A 19,838-nucleotide genomic window follows, 5' to 3' on the forward strand; every position below is an offset into this window, starting at 1 on the left:
TTTAACCAAGAATCGAGACTGTTTTACATCCATATCTAGAAAGAATTCAGGGATTTAAGCATTTATTCACAAGAGTTTTCACCGGAAAAGCTCTGTTTACATAAGGCGGCCGCCACATTTACTAACAGACTAGCATCGTACTTCGACATATTTACGTAAAATAAATGCTAACTGCACGTTTTGTTGTTGGTTTTCACCAAGAATCGAGACTGTCTTACGTCCATATCTATAAAGAATTCAGGGATTTAAGCATTTATTTACAAGTATTTTCAACGAAAAAAGCTGTTTGTCTGTGATTCCACTCGGTCAGCTTTGACTGCCAGGCCAACAATGCAGGCCCCCTATTAATCGGCCCCGTGCCCCGTGTCCTAGGTTGTCAGTTTTTGTTTGAGCTAATACGATTGTTTATGCATTTGTAATTTTTTTTTTTTTTGTGGAATAATGTGTTTGAACAATTTGTTAAGAGCTTTTTTTTTTTTTTTTTTTTTTTTAAATGAAGCACTTAAGCTAGTGGACTTTTGCTTTGCAAGTTAGCCACTTGTTTTTTTATTGTACTTCGATCCTCATTTATTATTTTTTTTACACCGTTTGAGGGTAAGCTCAGGTATTTTAATTTTTTCTTAAATTCATTTATTGCTCCTGCGGAATCAATGTGCAATTCTGCATAGTTTAAAAAAAACACTTGGGAATTTTATTTTGTATTAGCATTTAATGCTCTTTTCAAAGTACAATCTTCGCAAGCCTTTATTTAAAATCTCCTAAAATTTATTCTGCAACGCATTAAAGATTCCTAATCCGATTACTCGATCATTCGAACTAATTAATTGATGGATGACTTAAGTAACCAATATCTGCAGCCCTAGATACTGTACATGTTTTCTGTCTGTTAATGAAAAGAAAATGTCATCAATGAGAGTTTGCACTTGTCAACAACTTTTTTGGCCTACACATCTCGAGCAAACAGCTCCATCTTTCTATGGTCTGAAGGGTTACTTCTTCAAAAGGCGTTTTCAGTTCCTTCAACAGATCTTCAATTGGATTTTGATCTTGGCTCATAAAAAGCCTCCTTTCTTCCACATTTCACAGTATGGACAGTATTGTTTTCTTGGTGTGCTTCATTTTTGTGTCTATGAACAGAGTTCATAAAAATAATAATAAAAGCTACACTGGAATTTGTGAAAGTGCATATTCACAAGCTGGGAGAATGTCGTTTAGACAGAACTGGGGCTTTTGGTAAGGCACATCAACTCCATGTCCATAGACACAAAAATTAAGCATACCAATAAGTACATACCATAAGTACGATGTACGAGCATGAAGCAGAAAAACATAGATATATATTTTTTAAATTTAAAAATCCGATCCTTTTCACTCGATTCCATTCCTCTGAAAAACGGCACGATCGGCCTGATTTCTGATCATGTGTTAAGATTGGGACATCCCTGATAATAATGACAACAAAAATAATAATTTTACATGATGTCAATGTCACCATCAAAGCACTAATAAAAGTCAAGTGATCACTTGTGTTTTTGTTTTTTTCAATGCAACATTAGTACCATCATTTTCGCACCTTACTATAACGCGCCACCCACCAAATTTGACACGAAAACGACATTTGTTCAGGGATAAGCTGCACTGGACCATAAGTCGCAGCTGCCCTCACTGTGTAATGGGTTAATTACACCAAAAGATATCAACCGGTAACACTATATAATTTATTTATATTTATTTGACAGCGGCATCATAAGACAGTCATAAGACCAAATGAACCACCATGAAGCTTTGAACCAATTGGCTGCAAAGCTTCATTGCTTCAAGAAGCTTCATTTTGCCATCATTTCTCCCTTGGGGGAGACAGCCAACCTCTGCTGCCACCTGCTGCAAACGCTGTTGTTTTCCAACATGCCCCCTAGCATGCATTGCAGCGCTACAGATGTAAATAACAACCAAAATTCATGTTCTGTGCTAATTATTCCTTCACTTATTCTTTCAGTTGTTTCATTAATTGTTAGTTATGCTACGTGGTAAGACTTTTGAGACTGGCGCCAAAAGACTTTTTAAAGACTAATTATGACATGACACCGTCATGAGCATGAATAAATGCTTATAACAGATGTCATTTAGTGTTATCATGCAATTTATCTCACTTCTGAATGGATGTAAAAGATCCGAGCAGGACATAAATGGAGGTAGTGACATAATTTTCCATATGACACTTAATGACGCCTGTCATAAGAATTTAGTAATGCCCATGGTAGTGCCATGTCAAAGTTATGATGATTTTATGATACCTCTGTCAAATAAATTGTTACCTATTAACACAAATAAAATCAAGAAATAAGCAAATAATGCAGGAAAAAAGTAGTGGCTTATAGTCTGAAAATTACGGTAGTTAAATCCTGCCTTTGCTTTTGCTGCTTCTTCCTCTGGGCATCATTACTCTGATCTCTACTGATGTTCAGATTGCCCAGATAGGGACTGTCACATTGAATTTTTGAAATATAAATTTTTTTGAAATAACAATTGAGGAAAGCATTATTTTCCCAGCCATTGAATCATGAGGAATTTATGGTCAGGTATTCATCCCAAATATCAAATTCTTGAAAACCTTAGTGTGTCCTTGTAGAGATATTCCAAAGTAAAATGATCATTTTTTTTCTTGAAAATCTATTTGGATTAAAAGCACGGCCTTTAATTCCCAAGGGGATAAAAGAAAGGATTTTGTGTGACCGTACCAATTTAATAACTTTGAGTCAAGGACAGGTTTTGATAACTGAAAAAAAGCATGAGGAGCATGTATGAAAGAGCAGATCTATAGAGATGTGTAGCAATGATTATTTACTATTCCATCAATCAGTAACTGGCTGTACCATTGCCACAAATCCAAATTAAAAGTTAAGAATGGAAGAATAATGTTGGAGAACAAAGGAAATCAAATCTAGGATGTCAGCCAAGCAGAACAGTCACTCTATCTAAAAACAGACCAGCAATTATTTAGCAAGTTCAGCTCAACGCTTCCACATCAAACCATATTATTATTATTTAGAGGGACTACCCTCCTATTCAGCCATGAATACCTGCCATGATGTGAGGTACCGTGGTATGAAAAGGTATCTGGCCTTTTGGAATTTTTCACATTTTTGCATAAAATCACCATCAAATGTGATCTAATCTTTGTCAAAATCACACAAATGAAAAAACAGTGTCCGCTTTAACTAAAACCACCCAAACATTTATAGGTTTTCATATTTTAATGAGGATAGCATGCAAAAAATGACAGAAGGGGGGGGGGGGGGGGGGGGGGAATAAGTAAGTGACAAGTTACTCTGGCACTGATATGCTGTTAACCCTAATCCGGAGTTCAAAATTTTTTACATTAGGCTTAATCCTCGAGTTAGCGGGGGTTTAATTAGTCGGTCGAGTTGATTTCAACAAATTCCATGCAGTTCGGCAGTTATTTGTTAGTTTGAGTGCTCCGGAGTGGCTAAGCTAGTGCAAGTCACTGAAGGTTGAAATCAACTCCATTCACTAATAAACCCCCGCTAACTCGAAGATTAAGCCTTATGTGAAAAATTATGATCGTCCAATTTAATTGAAATATCGGAAAATCATTTACATGCGATGACATTTTTCTGTTGTCATTCTTATGTAGAGGCAGCAAAGAAAGAAAAAAAATGTTAAAAAGAAACCCCTATATTACTTTTAAAGTAACTTAGGCTAGGTTCAGACCGCAGGTCTTAATGCACGAATCTGATTTTTTCGTGTTTTTCCGACTCGAGTGAGGCATTAACTTCACGGTCTGAACGTGACAAGTCGAATGTACGTAAGTGGACCATTTCATATCCGATCTGGGTCACTTTCCTATGTGGTTTAAATATGATCCAGGCATTTTTCCAGAATGTTGCGGTGGTCTGAACTGTCAAGTCTCGCAAATCAGAATTCATGCAGCAAATACATCAGCATAGAGCGAGAGCAGCATGAAAGACGGCAGCAATGTAGCTGTTCATTTGCGTTAGCGCCTAGCTTGAACTCGGCTTTTACTTCGCAGGAGGCTGGCTTGAACACTGTCATAAAAAATACAATGAAGAAAAGGATAAACCTGATAATGCTTGGTTTCTTAGTGTACGCCACATGAGCAATATTTCAATATTACTTACAGTACGTGGCCGAGTCGGGGCAAACTGACACACACACATAAGGCTTACGCACAGTGTGTAGTAGTTATTTGTTTTGATGCTTCTGCGCATGCAGGTCAGTTTACTCAGAGCGTGTTGAACTGCGAATTAGTGCTCATGCGTAATACAAGAATGGGCTCAATGGACAGAGGCAGTCTGAAAGAGCACACCAAAAAAACAAATATGACAAAAAATGTGCATTAAGACCTGCAGTATGAACCTAGCCTTAGTTACTTTGATAATAAAGTAATCAGTAGAGTAACTAAATTATTTTTTCGAGGCGAAATCAGTAATTACCGTAATTTTTGAACTATTAAGCGCACCTGACTATAGACCCTACTCACCTACGTCACAAAATGACGTGTCGCTGTATCCGGCCGCCATATTGTCCGTATTTTTTAGACTTATTCTCATTGTTTTCAGTTAGTCGTGCAAGTTATAGAGCAATTCATGGAAGCCCCGGTGTTATCTGACGCTGTAAACTCATTGGATGTGTTGCATAAAAGGCGTTATGTGGAAAAGCTTCAGTTTATCCATTCGCCAGATCCATATTTGATGCCTAAATCGATGTTTTTCGACCCACTGTCTTCGCCGTCTTTGCCTGACATCTGCTAGCTACCCTGATATTTACAACTATCTTGTCCACACAAAATCAGCCTATTCTCACGAAAGTTTGAAAAACTTTAAGAGCTTGGAGGCTTATAAATACTTCGTTGCTGGTTGGGTGAAACAGGTCCTCGTCCACGAAAATTCGGCAGGAATCTATCTTGTGCTCGGGAAGGTGAGTTACGAAATTTTCAATTCAAAATCTTTTGTTCTTGCTAACATCCACTGTCAAGTCTAATGTATTTCATGTCATTTGTCAATGGAGCTAGGGCTTTTAATGTTTATATGGTTTAGCGATAGCACTCTCACTACATACATATATAATATGTAAAAAATATGAAGTGTGATAGCACTACTCCAGATTGTCCCTATTTGAATCTATTTTTTGGCTTTTGACCTCAATAGTGAAATTGTAAATTAATTGTATGACAACTGTCTTATTATCCCCTTATACAGTGCCTTGCAAAAGTATTCGGCCCCCTTGAACCTTGCAACCTTTTGCCACATTTCAGGCTTCAAACATAAAGATATAAAATTTCAATTTTTTGTCAAGAATCAACAACAAGTGGGACACAATCGTGAAGTGGAATAAAATTTATTGGATAATTTAAACTTTTTTAACAAATAAAAAACTGAAAAGTGGGGCGTGCAATATTATTCGGCCCCCTTGCGTTAATACTTTGTAGCGCCACCTTTTGCTCCAATTACAGCTGCAAGTCGCTTGGGGTATGTTTCTATCAGTTTTGCACATCGAGAGACTGACATTCTTGCCCATTCTTCCTTGCAAAACAGCTCGAGCTCAGTGAGGTTGGATGGAGAGTGTTTGTGAACAGCAGTCTTCAGTTCTTTCCACAGATTCTCGATTGGATTCAGGTTTGGACTTTGACTTGGCCATTCTAACACCTGGATACGTTTATTTTTTAACCATTCCATTGTAGATTTGGCTTTATGTTTTGGATCATTGTCCTGTTGGAAGATAAATCTCCGTCCCAGTCTCAGGTCTTGTGCAGATACCAACAGGTTTTCTTCCAGAATGTTCCTGTATTTGGCTGCATCCATCTTCCCGTCAATTTTAACCATCTTCCCTGTCCCTGCTGAAGAAAAGCAGGCCCAAACCATGATGCTGCCACCACCATGTTTGACAGTGGGGATGGTGTGTTCAGGGTGATGAGCTGTGTTGCTTTTACGCCAAACATATCGTTTTGCATTGTGGCCAAAAAGTTCAATTTTGGTTTCATCTGACCAGAGCACCTTCTTCCACATGTTTGGTGTGTCTCCCAGGTGGCTTGTGGCAAACTTTAAACGAGACTTTTTATGGATATCTTTGAGAAATGGCTTTCTTCTTGCCTCTCTTCCATAAAGGCCAGATTTGTGCAGTGTACGACTGATTGTTGTCCTATGGACAGACTCTCCCACCTCAGCTGTAGATCTCTGCAGTTCATCCAGAGTGATCATGGGCCTCTTGGCTGCCTCTCTGATCAGTTTTCTCCTTGTTTGAGAAGAAAGTTTGGAAGGACGGCCGGGTCTTGGTAGATTTGCAGTGGTCTGATGCTCCTTCCATTTCAATATGATGGCTTGCACAGTGCTCCTTGAGATGTTTAAAGCTTGGGAAATCTTTTTGTATCCAAATCCGGCTTTAAACTTCTCCACAACAGTATCTCGGACCTGCCTGGTGTGTTCCTTGGTTTTCATAATGCTCGCTGCACTTTAAACAGAACCCTGAGACTATCACAGAGCAGGTGCATTTATACGGAGACTTGATTACACACATGTGGATTCTATTTATCATCATCGGTCATTTAGGACAACATTGGATCATTCAGAGATCCTCACTGAACTTCTGGAGTGATTTTGCTGCACTGAAAGTAAAGGGGCTGAATAATATTGCACGCCCCACTTTTCAGTTTTTAATTTTTTAAAAAAGTTTAAATTATCCAATAAATGTCGTTCCACTTCACAATTGTGTCCCACTTGTTGTTGATTCTTGACAAAAAAATTAAATTTAATATCTTCATGTTTGAAGCCTGAAATGGCGAAATGTTGCAAGATTCAAGGAGGCCGAATACTTTTGCAAGGCACTGTAATTATATATTTTCAGGTAGTTCATTCACAATGTCTGAGTGTATGTTGTCGGCGATTAGCCTAGCAATGATCTTAATTGTGGTTGTCAGCCCAAAACCCTCTAAATCAAGATAATAAATGCATCTTACCAGATATAAAATAACTACTACGTAATCTGTGGTATTCGTTTGGAGCCCAGTTTTCTCGTCGAATTGCAGCAGTCAATCTCGCTCTCCACTCTGGGTCTCTCGGAATACGGTAAAACTTCAAGTCTCTCCGTCTATCGTCAGAAAAACACGCCATAATAGGAGGAATTTACGAAGCGCTAATGCATTAACATGACGAGTATACGGACAACATGGCGTGGGGGCGTGACTGTGACGTCACGTGAGTAGGGTCTATATGGCACCATCCACCAAATGTTTCACAAAAACGGCATCTGCTCACAGATAATCTGCACTAGACTAAAAGCCGCAAGATTCAAAATGAGGGAAAAAGTAGCTGCTTATAGTCCGAAAACTACAGTACATTACTTTTTCATGTACACAGTGACAACACTGGTCAGTAGAGACACGCAGACACAGAGCCAAATTCCACCCTGGGCATTTCCCAAAAGAATCACAGGACCATCAGTCATCCTTATTATGGCCGTTTGAAGCCTTCTGATTGTAGCATTACACTCCTCAAAGGGGCATTTCAGTGTGAGACAAGTGACTGGCAAAGCCCTTCCTCAACGTTTGGCTGACGTGTCCCAAATACAGCCTTCAAACATTTCTCACATTCTATCGCTGTAACCTCATATTTTAAACAGAGAGAACACACATTTAGCACTCGTTATTTGGGATCTCTTCTCAAGAGCATTTACTGAGTTTTGTATACAAAATCATTTATTTTGGGTAGGTATTTGATATAAATTGCTTGCAGAATACAGTGGTAACTCGACATACGATCGCTTCCACACACAATCTTTTTGACATCCGGCGTAAAATTTGACTCGCCATCTGTTTTGACATCCGACGAAATGCTCGAAATACGACGACGTTTCAGCGTCGCAGACGGACGCACGGCAGATTTTCTTGTTAGAGAAATCAACACAGGTTCCAAGAAGGTTAGTGCAGGTGGTGAAGCAAGGAAAAAGGTGACGTTTACCATTGAAATGAAGATGGAAATGAAAAAAAAATATGAGCGTGGGTGCGCATCTGTGAACTGGATCAACAATACGGCCGTAGAATGTTAACGATATCCACGATCCTCCTCCAACCTCCATTAGCCAGTCTTTATGAGTTAAGGTGACAATTATTATTGTGGTAACATTGCCAAGGAAATCACCAGCTTCATCAGGTTTTCATCATTTATTTCAGAACTCGTGCAACACAGCACGCCTACTGTCCGCCGCAGTTGACGGTGTTCTCAACAAAACATTAAGAGAGAAAGTAATATCTCAACCGTACCTCTCTCTCTCTCTCTCTGTCATGTCAGCGACGCGGTGCGTTCAGTTACAGCACGCAACACACGTTCGCCACATTAGAACCCAATTCGTTAAATTATTACAGGAATTATTATTATTATTTTATTATTCCTGTTTGTATTAATAATTTATTTGTTTTGCTATGTGTAATTGTCATTGGTAATAGTACAAGCAGTATTTATTAAGAATGTAGTGTTGGTTTTTGGGCTTTGGAACGAATTAATGAAATTATAATATATTTTTATGGGAAAATCCTGCTCAATATATGACCATTTTGACTTACAAACACAGTCCTGGAACAAATTAACTTCTTATGAAAATGTACCACTCTATTAAAAATTGAAATAAAATAATAATAATAATATAACAGGATAAACAAAATCTTAGGGTGCATTCACATTAGCACTGTTTGGCCTGTTTTAAAGGGACCAGAGTTCTTTTCCTCAGATAGTCCGGTTTGTATTGTAAATGTGAACGGGCATCCGAACTCTGGTCCGTACAGAAATCGTCGGTCTCGGTCCGCTTTAAGCGCATCCTGCTTCGCTGGTGAATGCACTTTTGCTACTTAACATGCAGCGTCAAAGCGTGTTGTATTGTTAAAATGCGTGTCGTTTTGAACATAAGTGTACATATGTGTGTTGCAGCTTTAGAAATTGTCTAAAGTGACGGAAGTCAAAATCTTCAAAAAGCATAATTGCTTTGTTTGCTGTCAAGCTGAAAATTTTCATTTTCGTGAGGACAGAACACGTCATATTAATAAAGTAAAGTAAAAAATAAGATTCTGTGAGGTACAAAAATGCACTGTTTATAGGAAAAAAAAAACGACTGAAGACAAATTGAGTCGAAATCGTGTAAGTGGTCTACGTCGTAACCCGGGGACTACCTGTAGTTGGAAACCTTTATATTTTTTTTTATTTTTTTGAGTAATTAAAAAAAAAAAAAAAATTTAAAGATGAAAACATTTTCCGTAAACGTCGATAAAATCTGGACGAAATTAGTCTAGTTTTCGTCAACAAAAACTAGAGGAAGACAAACACATTTTAAAATGACTAAAATATGACTAAAAATAATAAGTATTATTATCCAAAAGACTAATAAGAAATTTATAAGGGTTGCCAAAAATAACGCTGGTGTACACAGATTGTAACCTCAGACACAAAAGTGTGCCAAGTGCAGTAGTGCACGCAATCGGAAATCCACGGTTTTACGGCGCCGATGTCAAAATAAAACCATGTGATTTTGTATGTACAGTATGATTGATTGAACAACAGCGTGCAACCCCGATTGAACCCCCTGACGGGCCACTTCCGGCACGCGGGCCAGACATTTAAGACCCCTGTTATAGTCAATGAGATCAATAATGTTTCTCTGACGTCCTTTATTTATTCCAGTGTCACGTTGAGCAGACAAACACTGTCTTCAGCTCATGGATGTCATTCAAATTCCTAAGCCGGACATCATGTTCTTTCGACAATGAGTTTAAATTCGCGAAATAAACAGCTTTTCTTCCAGTCACAACAATCCTTTGGCCAAAGCTGATCAGCAAATTACCCCATTCAGTCACTAATAAACAAGCATCCTATGAGAATGCAGCTACATGTGCTGCATTGTTGTCAGGAAAAATGTGTTGATTTAAAAAAAAAAAAAAAGTACATTCAGATGGTGATAGAATCTTCCTTCCTTTATCTGTCTGTGAGTTTTTAAAATGGATAACCTGCAGCATCTGGACTAAATCTAATGTCTGCCTCTCAGCAGAGAAGTCTCTGGCATGCATGCCAAACTTGCAAATCATGCAGACGTGTTGATGCGCTACTTGAATGAGCGTCAGTAGACGCGCCAGGATGTCCATGTGAGCACATGCCTGTTAGGAGGCCAAAGCTGATTTGTAAACATGACTGATTGATCTCTGTGGCAGAAAAACAACAAAAACACTAGCCACTCCAAGCAGGAGAACAGCATGGTACGGGTTCAATACATTGAGCACCGAGTAACTTAAACTATGTCAAAGGCAACGGTAATGTTGAGGAATGTGTAGCACATTGGTTTTTTACAACCTATTAATCTGGTTCACAACTTGACACCAGAATAACCAAGTGGCTTTTGTCCTGTGTGGCCATGCAGTTCAACCCGTACACCAAAAACACTCAGATTTAATTGTTCTTAGCCTTTGTGTTGACACTTACTAATGCTATTGTGGACTATTATTATCCGATGCATATCCGATGCAGTGGTAACTCGACATACGATCGCATTGACATACGATCCTTTGGACATCCAACGTAAAATTGGACTCGTCATTTGTCCCAACACATGACAACTGCTTGAAACACGACGATTTATAACCAAGAAGGTTAGTGCAGGTGGTGAAAAAAGGAAGAAGGTGATGCTTACCATTGAAATTAAGATGGAAATGATAAAAAATATGAGCATGGTGTGCGCGTCAGTGAACCTAATATGCCTACGATCGCGACGGTCCTCCTCTGCACTCTGTTTGCCAGTCTTTATAAGTTAAGGTGACAATTATTATTATTGTAACATTGGCAAGGAAATCGCCATTTTCTTCAGATTTTTAAAGGGAACCTCGGACTTAAAAGTCTTGTAGGCTCTAATAAGCCATAATTGTTCTCTTTTACTAAAATATGTTATCAGAAGCATATAAAATATTGCCATTGATTTAAAAATCTATGGCGGTAAACACAGACAAGGCTGAAAAAGTGGTTTCTGCTCTTGCACCCCTCATTAAAATAAACTGCTGCATTTTAAGCCAAAAGAACTGTCGTGTTTGAAAGAACAACATGTCTATATGCTGCCATAGCAGTTTCATGGTGCATGAGCCCCCGAACTATTTTTAATTTGTCCGTTTTACCCTGGAGACCCCCGTTTACAGACACCGCGCAACCGCTTTTGTTTCAATTCAGCATAAAAAGACGGTAAGTAATTATTTTTATTATTTGAAATGTCTATCATTTTTAGCTTAGAATCATTAATTGATGTCAATATATAGTTTTAAAAAAAAAACTTCATAAAATTACTCATTCACATATTTTAAACAAATAATGTCACAGTGAAAAAAATTGTGTCTGTAAATAGGTCACTGTTATCTATCTCATAACTATCGCTTAATTGTATTTTTTTTTTGTTACTGTCGCATTTCCCCCAAAATTTTACATGATAAATAATCAATCCAAACAAAGAAAAATTGGACAAAAAAAAAGTTTAAAAGGGTAAATATTTGAAAAAGAACATCTCGACCACTTTTTAATATCTGCGATTTCTGCATTGTGACCCTTTTTAGATGACCGTGTCTCACCCATAAAATCCCGAAAAAGTCCGGCTGTGGCCATTCACAGCTGTGTCTTGAAACTCGGTGAGACATGATACACGGAGTTTTTGGATCGAAAAGAGGTAAGTACGCGATAATATCCCGTTAAAATCATGGTGTCTTTAATTATCCTTTCTTGCTCTCACCTCGAGTTAGGATTTAGGGGTTTAATTTTTTTTTTTTTTTTTAAATGCCCTTCTGTTCAAAATTTTTCATCCCCTAGAAAAATGAGATTTTAAGTTTTCCAATGATGTATAACACATGCTTATAGGACAATTTTGAAATTTGGTCAAATTGGGGACTTTAAGTCACCTGAGTGTTTTCCGCGCTATAATATTTAGTACATGTTTTGACCTACAGAGGGTGCCATGTTATAAGCGAGCAATGGACGCTCAGGCTGATGAAATAGATTCTCACTGTCACTCAACGAATACTACCGGGTTACTGTAATTCCTTCTACGCGGCGGGACGTCGAACACATGCACTCATCGCTTAAAAGCGGCGAGTACTTACTATTTACCGAGCCTTCGCCGCTGCTGCTCCCTCACTCTGGAACTCACTCCCAAAACCCATCAGGAACTCGGACTCATTACAAAACTTCAAATCACTCCTAAAAACCCACCTGTTCAAACTAGCTTTGCCCACCTCTTAATTCTGTCTACTGTATGTGTTATGTTATGTAAAGCGTCTTTGAGTGTCCAAAAAAGCGCTATACAAGTTTGATGTATTATTATTATTATTATTTGTGCTTTTATGGTCTTTTATTACCTTTTCATTGCCTCAAAATACTGTGGAACAAATGACTGTATTTTCCGCACTATAAGGCGCAACGCAATATATGGCACACCTTCAATGAATGGCCTTTTAAAATTTTTCTCATATATAAGGCACACCGCATTATAATGTGTAGTAGTAGTAGTAGTAATAGTAGAGTACATAGACTTCGTAATGATATTGACGGGTCACATCGGTCATACACTGCACCTCGTCTTCAAGTAGGGGGCCTGCCCACATCAAGAGGAGTTATTCTTAAACACACGCACCCAGTGATCTAACGCCGGATTTAGGTTGAAAAAGTACGAAAGCTATATCGCAAACAAACAGGAAAGATTGTCTCAGGAGTGATTTGTTCGAATATTGAAGGTAATTATTAGATTTTTTTTACCATGTATGGTACGAAAAATGATTAGAGAAATTAACCGCTACGGCATTGGCGTCATAATTCGCAATATTTACGTAAAACAAATGCTAACTGCCCTTTTTTGTTTGCTTTTAACCAAGAATCAACACTGTTTTACGTCCATATCAATAAAGAATTCAGGGATTTACGTATTTATTCACAAGAATTTTCAACGTAAAAAGCTCTTTGTCTGCGTTTCCACTTGGTCAGCTTTGACAGAGATCGGCCCCCTATTAATTGCCCGGCGCCCCGTGTCCTGTCAATACCATTATGAAGTCTTTGAGTAGTAGTAGTAGTGATTGGGTTTGCGTTATCTATCCACTAGAGGGAGCTGCACTAAAGGGAATGTCATGCCATGATGAACCAATATTGATCCCTATGTAAGGCGCACTGTCTGCTTTTGAGAAATGGCTTTTAGGTGCGCCATATAGTACAAAAAATACGCTAATTGAAATATTATGCATTCTTAGGGGAAAATCCCGCTCGACATACGACCATTTCGACTTGCAAATAAGGTCCTGGAACTAATTAAATTCATATGTAGAGGTACCACTGTAGCTCTGTTTGGGAAGACTTCGGTTGACTCACCATGACCACTTTTTATTCATATAATACCATTTAATGCAGGCTAAGTGGGTTCATCTGTGAATTATGGAGATTGCTGTATATAAAAAGGATCCAGGAGGCCATGTCTCTGCACACTTGCTGCTTTTATGAAGCAAAACAGAAGTTTATGGTTTCCAAAAAATAAAAAATTTGAATTGCATATTCTGCGAAGGGACTAATGTGCATGCGCACATAGTGATGGCAATGTTCAAATGATATATTGTGCAGGCCTATTGTGGACTTTTATTATCCGATTCATATTACATTAGTACAAATAAAGCCCTATCTAAATAGAGTAAACAATATCAAACAAATCAATAAGTAATATAGGCAGCTTGGAAAGATGCAATAAGGGAATGATGTACAGGGAATACAGATTAATAGCACTTACCAAGTGTCTAGTATTATGGGAAATCTCATTTTCTATACTACTTATGCTGCGTATTTACATGGTCTAATGCTTAATGAAGGTATTTCTCTTCACCCATTGACTATTTGGAGAGTCAGCAACGGGGACTGTAAGTTTGAATTGGAATTTTTCACATTCCAACACGTATTATCCACTCCTATAATGATTGTTTTTACACAGGTATTGGATGATGACTAACTTTGGAAGTTAGGTGAGCTTGGGCTGGTTGCCAGCCAATTATAGGACAGGCAACAGTAATATGGATCGTCTTCAATTAAGCAAAAATGCAGTTTCGGACTAAGGGAGGAACTTGTCATAAAACCCATGCCGAATTTCAACCCAACCAGGTGACCCCAACAATTATCAGTTTGAAAATATGCTCCAATTCGAAACAAGGGAAAGCAACAGTCTTGAAATATCAATAGAAGATGACAGCCCTTACTAAGCACACAAAACGTGTTGCTCTGATGTCATCACCATGCTGCTCAAAGACCATATTAAGCATCATTTGGCTATTATTTTAATTGGCATGACAATTGTGCTAAAATGACAATTACAACTTCATTTCACAAAAAATACCACTGTTCACATGAATTGATATAGGTTGATATCAATTTGTAGTGTGAATAATCAGAATCTGATTACATTTAATTAGTGTATTTACTTATTCTTGGAACATATCATATCATTTAGGACTGGGTAACAGAGAGATCTTTTTAGGTCGACAATAAGTGTCATTTATTCAGATCAGAAGTCGAAAAACTGGATGATCTTTCGCACAAAGAGCCCATTGTGGAAACAAACACAATGAAGCCTGTGTCAAATACACGGGAAAGCAGACAAAAGTTGCTGATTTGGACTATACGAGGGAAATGGTGACGCTCTTGTGAAAATCTTTATTAAGCGGCTTTATTTATTGACATGAGATGATGTCCCGCTTCTTACCTCCACGCTGAAGGGCTGCTCTTCCCCGTTCACGGCACATAAAATCCACAGCAAAAACTGAAGGCATATCGTCCCCAATAAAATCATAGTGAGCACCGCTGCTTGTCTCTTATTGTCTCGGTTCAAGTTTGACTCGCAGTCGATACAAACAACCGGGAGGCTGGAGACATAAATCCTCAGACGGCTATAGCAGCAACATTGTTGATGTATAGGGGAAAGGAAGGTGGGGGAGAAGGACCGAGGTCGGTCAACAAGCCCGCACTGCGTGCGTTCTCGGGAGGAGGTTACCGAGTGGGGGGGCGAAACGCTCTCAACGACTAACAGCCGCCTCCCGGTGCCGCCGTCCCCGGGTTAGTCCTCCGGTGTCTCGGCTGTCGTTCCAAGCCTCCAGACTCTTTTCTGCCTCGCGCGGCATAGCTGCTCGTTTTCAATTGCGATTCCCACCCGGTGCGCATGCGCCGCTCCGGCGGACATGAGGCCCCCCCCCCCCCCCCCCCCCTGCAAATTGTGTTTCGCCATCCAAAAAACAAAACAAAACACTCCTGCTGACAGCAAGCGTGTCAGTCGTGCGTATGAGGTTGTTTGTTTATGCTGTCACGCGCATTGCGCTGTATTTTCTGTGACAAGGTGCATATTTACCTCACTAAAACCAGCACTTTATCACAATCACGCCTTTATTTATTACTCAAGCGTTATCCCACTGATGGTAAGTGTAATATGCCAATAATATAATAGTAATAACTTTGAAAACAGATTTTGAGTTGTTCGTGATCTACAATGCATGCATGTTGAGTAACCTACTATAATCTAAAAATATGTATGTTCAACTTATTTCTTATCAGAAGTGTATTTGCGTGTGTGAAGTACTGTTTTGATTCTTGCCACTTTCATTTGGATCGTCTTAACGGCCGCTAGAGGGCATTAAGTGGCTTCGTTTTATTTAACCAACTCATTCAAACTCAGGAGATCACCACATTCAAATGATTGGATTAGCAGTGGCAATTCTAGTCCAATTTTATTGAGCGGGCCTGACTAGTGCAATGTTATGTATTTTTGTTTGCTTGTTTGTTTGTTTTTTTTTTGTTTGTTTGTTGTTTGTTTGTTTGTTTGTTTGTTTTTCTGGAGGACCACATCCATCACGCAAAAAAAAAAAACAAGCAAGCCTGCATCAACAGTTTAAAGCAATAAATGTTATCTACAACCCCGAGCAAAAAGTATGGAATCACCTGTCTCGGACGAGCACTCACTCAGACATTTTATTATGTAGAACAAACTCAGATAAAAAGCTTGAAAAAATAATGAATTCAAAAGTGCAACTCCTTGGCATTCAGAAAAACTAAAAGAAATGAATAAAAAACATTGTGGCGGTCAGTAAATGTTACTTTTATAGAGCAAGTACAGGGAAATAAATATAGAATCACTCCATTCTGAGGTAAAATATATGGAATCATGAGACACAAACAAAGAAATAACAATCAAAACACATCTCCAGTATTTAGTTGCACCACCTCTGGCTTTTATGACAGCTTGCAGTCTCTGAGGTATGGACTTGATGAGTATTCTTCATCAATTTGGTGCCAACTCTCTTTGATTGCAGTTGCCAGATCATCCTTGCAGGTCGGAGCCTTGCTGTGGACAATTTTTTTCAATTTCTACCACATTTTTTCAATAGGGTTGAGATCTGGGCTATTTGCAGGCCGTGGCATTGACTGGATGAGTCTTTCTCCAAGGAATACTTTAACAGTTTTAGCTCTGTGGCATGATGCATTGTCATCTTGGAAAATGATTTCATTATCCCCAAACATATTTTCAATTGAAGAGATAAGAAAGCTGTCTAAAATTTCAATGTTAACTTGTGTGTTACTTGTGCTGTTCCTTTGCCTGACATGCTGCCCCATATCATGAAGGATTGAGGAAATTTTGATGGTTTCTTCAGTCAGTCATCTTTGTAAATCTCACTGGAACGGCACCAAACAAAAGTTCCAGTATCATCACCTTGTCCAATGCAGATTCTTGACTCATCACTGAAAAAAAACTTCATCCAGTCATTCACAGTCCATGATTGCCTCTAATTAGCCCATTGCAGTCTTGTTCTTTTCTGCTTGTCATTGATGGTTTCCTTTTAGCTTTCCTGTATGAAAATCCCATTTCCTTTAGGCGATTTTGCACCGTTCTGTCACATACCTTGACTCCAGCTTCCTCCCATTTCTTCTTTATTTGTCTTGTTAGACAACAAGTAACACATTTTCTGTTTTCAAAACATATGGCCTTTACTTTTTTGTCATGACGTTTGGATGTCTTCCTCGGTCTAGCAGTACGCTTAACAACCTTGCCATGCTTTTTGTACTTGGTCCAGATTTTTGATACGACTGACTGTGAACAGCCCACATCTTTGGCAACCATACATGTAGTATTACTCTCTTCAAGAAGTTTGATAATCCTCTCCTTGGTCTCAAGAGACATCTCTCCTGTTGGAGAAAGGATTTTTGTGAATCCACTTGATCCAGCAGCCCTCCAAGGTATGATAACTGCACTGTTTTTAACTGCTGACTAACAAGCAGATCTAATCTGAGGCAGAGGCCCAATTAATGAAAGGAAATTGACTGGGTGTGTCTGTATTTTCTACTCAAAACACAGGGATTCCATATTTTTTCTTTAGAATGGAGTGATTGTATATTTATTTCCCCGCACTTGCTCTATAAAAGTAACATTTACTGACCACTACAATATTTGTATTCATTTATTATAGTGTTTGTGAATGCCAAAGAGTTGCACTTTTGAACTAATTCACTATTTTTTCAAGCTTTTTATCTGAGTTTGTTCTACACAATAACATGTCTGAGTGAGTGCTCATCCGAGACTGGTGATTCCATCCTTTTTTGCTTTGGGTTGTACCTGTATGTATACTGATTTTCTGGAATGTTGCATATGCCTCTGCATTTCTTTTTTTTTTTTTTTTTTTGTAGAAAGAAGGGCAATACGTCTTATTTCTGCATCCTCACGATGAATAGCAGAAATAGAAAGAGCCTGGAGATGGTATTTAGAAAACTGAAGAGAATCAAGTTTTATCTGAGTGTGTGGGTAGCACTACAACGTGTTTGACTGCATGGGATTTTTAGAGTTAATTTAAAAGTATTTTCCACTCTGGCATGCATGCTCTACCAATGCCCCGATGAGTACACAGAGCCCTGAAATTTTAACTGAGACTGCCCCAAAGCCCCTTTTCTTAGATTCAACAGAGAGTTAGGGTTGGTTAATTTTGCCGAACAAGAAAATCCCGATTAGTTTGTCTCAAACCCAATTTTCCGATGTCGATTACAATTCCTTGGAAAAAGAAATATAATGACAAAGTATTCGGAATGTCTTCTATTTAAATTTATATTTTCGTTATTAGAACTGAAAGTGCATGTAAATTTAACTTTTAATACACACAGAACAATCCCTTGGTATTAAGAGCATTTTATATATAGCAGACTCCAGCTCTGTTCTTAATGCGATAATGAAAGAAGACAATGCGTATACCATTTAAATCCAAAACCAAACGTGAGAAAAGGTAGCCAATAAGTCAGTCTGTAAACTAAATGCAGCTACTTCCCAGGTTACAAGCAACTTCTTTTCCTATGCTGGCCACGTGACCCAAAATTCCACGCAAATTAAGTACTAAGAAATACCCCTTATATCTCAAAATAACTGTTTGCCTGTAAGTATTGTATTTTGTTTAATGATGGAGGATACACTGCCCTCTGGTGGCAGCGTTGTCTTGCTGGACGCTCGACTTGTATCGACTGAGAAGCAGACTTGTCTGACATGGCCATAAGGACAGCTGCGCTCTGGTTTGGCTCACATGAGGCTGTAAACTGTTTCAGCTAATATGGCTATGTTCATATTACAGGTCTTAATGCACAAATCCGATTTGAAGTCATATCAGTTTTTTTTTTTTGGCGTGCCCGTTCAGACTGCCTTTGTCCATTGAGACCTTTCAAGTACTACGCATGCGCACTAATTCACAGTCCGACACGCGCTGAGCAAGACGACCCGCATGCGCAGAAGCATCAAAACAAATGACCACACATGCTGGCTGTCATCCGTCATTCCAGGGATATCATATTTTGCTTTTTAAAAAGAGGACACAAATAACAGACATAAATAGTCCCAGTTTAGGCTTATATTCAAAGTATATGGATCGATAACTGTCCGTGCATGTCAAACACACATACGGGCAGTTTGCCCCGACTCTCGGCCGTGTAAGCAATGTTGAAATATTGCTTATATGGAGCAGACAGAAAACCAATCATTCTCAGGCTTATCTTCAACCCATTTTATGACTGTTGACAAGTCCGACCCTTCCTAAAAAGCTAAAAAGCTAGGCGCTAATAACGCACAGCTGCACCGCTACCGTAGTGTCTCTCTCGCTTTTTGATGACGTAATTGCTGCATGAATTCCGATTTGAGAGACTGCACAGTACAGACCGCTGCGACAGTCTGGAAAAATGTGGCCCAGATCGGATTTGAACCACATACGAAAGTGACCCAGATCGGATTTGAAATGGTCCAGTTCTATGTGACTTGTCACGTTCAGACCGTCTAGTTAATGCCTCACTCGAGTCGGAAAAACACGAAAAAATCGGATTCGTGCATTAAGACCTGTAGTATGAACGTAGCCTATGTGTTTATGTATGCATTTGTAATTAGGTTTAGAGTTAGCGAGTGGAGTTATCTGTGAGTGATTTGCTATGTCATAACAGCTATAAGAATTGTAAATGTGTTGGCATTGGTAGCAATTAAGCTAGTAGACATATTGATCAGACCAGTTGGACACTGAAACACCAATTGTTTTGTGTCAAGTGTTTTATTGTTAGAATGTGTGTCATTTTGAACATAAGTGTACATATGTGTGTGACAGCTTTCTAAATTGTGAAAAGTGAAATAAGTAAAAAGCTTCAATAACCACAATTGCCTTGTTTGCTGTCTGTCGAGCTAAAAAAATTAATTCACATTTAGTGAGGACAGAACACGTCATATCAATGAAATAAAGTGAAAAATAAGGTTGTGTGAGGTACAAT

At 38.7% G+C, this 19,838-nt stretch overlaps 1 protein-coding gene across 1 annotated transcript in view; it reads right to left on the bottom strand.

The window, feature by feature from the left end:
- LOC130908369 (matrix metalloproteinase-16-like) overlaps positions 1–15,209 on the bottom strand; it is a 148,414-nt gene extending 133,205 nt beyond the window's left edge. Inside the window, exon 1 of the mRNA XM_057823737.1 lies at positions 14,776–15,209. Coding sequence (XP_057679720.1) covers positions 14,776–14,862 — 87 coding nt within the window. The 5' untranslated portion in view covers positions 14,863–15,209. The remainder of the gene's footprint in view (positions 1–14,775) is intronic.
- Positions 15,210–19,838: the final 4,629 nt, after the last annotated feature.

The sequence above is a fragment of the Corythoichthys intestinalis genome, chromosome 20 (assembly GCF_030265065.1).
Source record: "Corythoichthys intestinalis isolate RoL2023-P3 chromosome 20, ASM3026506v1, whole genome shotgun sequence".
Lineage (NCBI taxonomy): Eukaryota > Metazoa > Chordata > Actinopteri > Syngnathiformes > Syngnathidae > Corythoichthys > Corythoichthys intestinalis.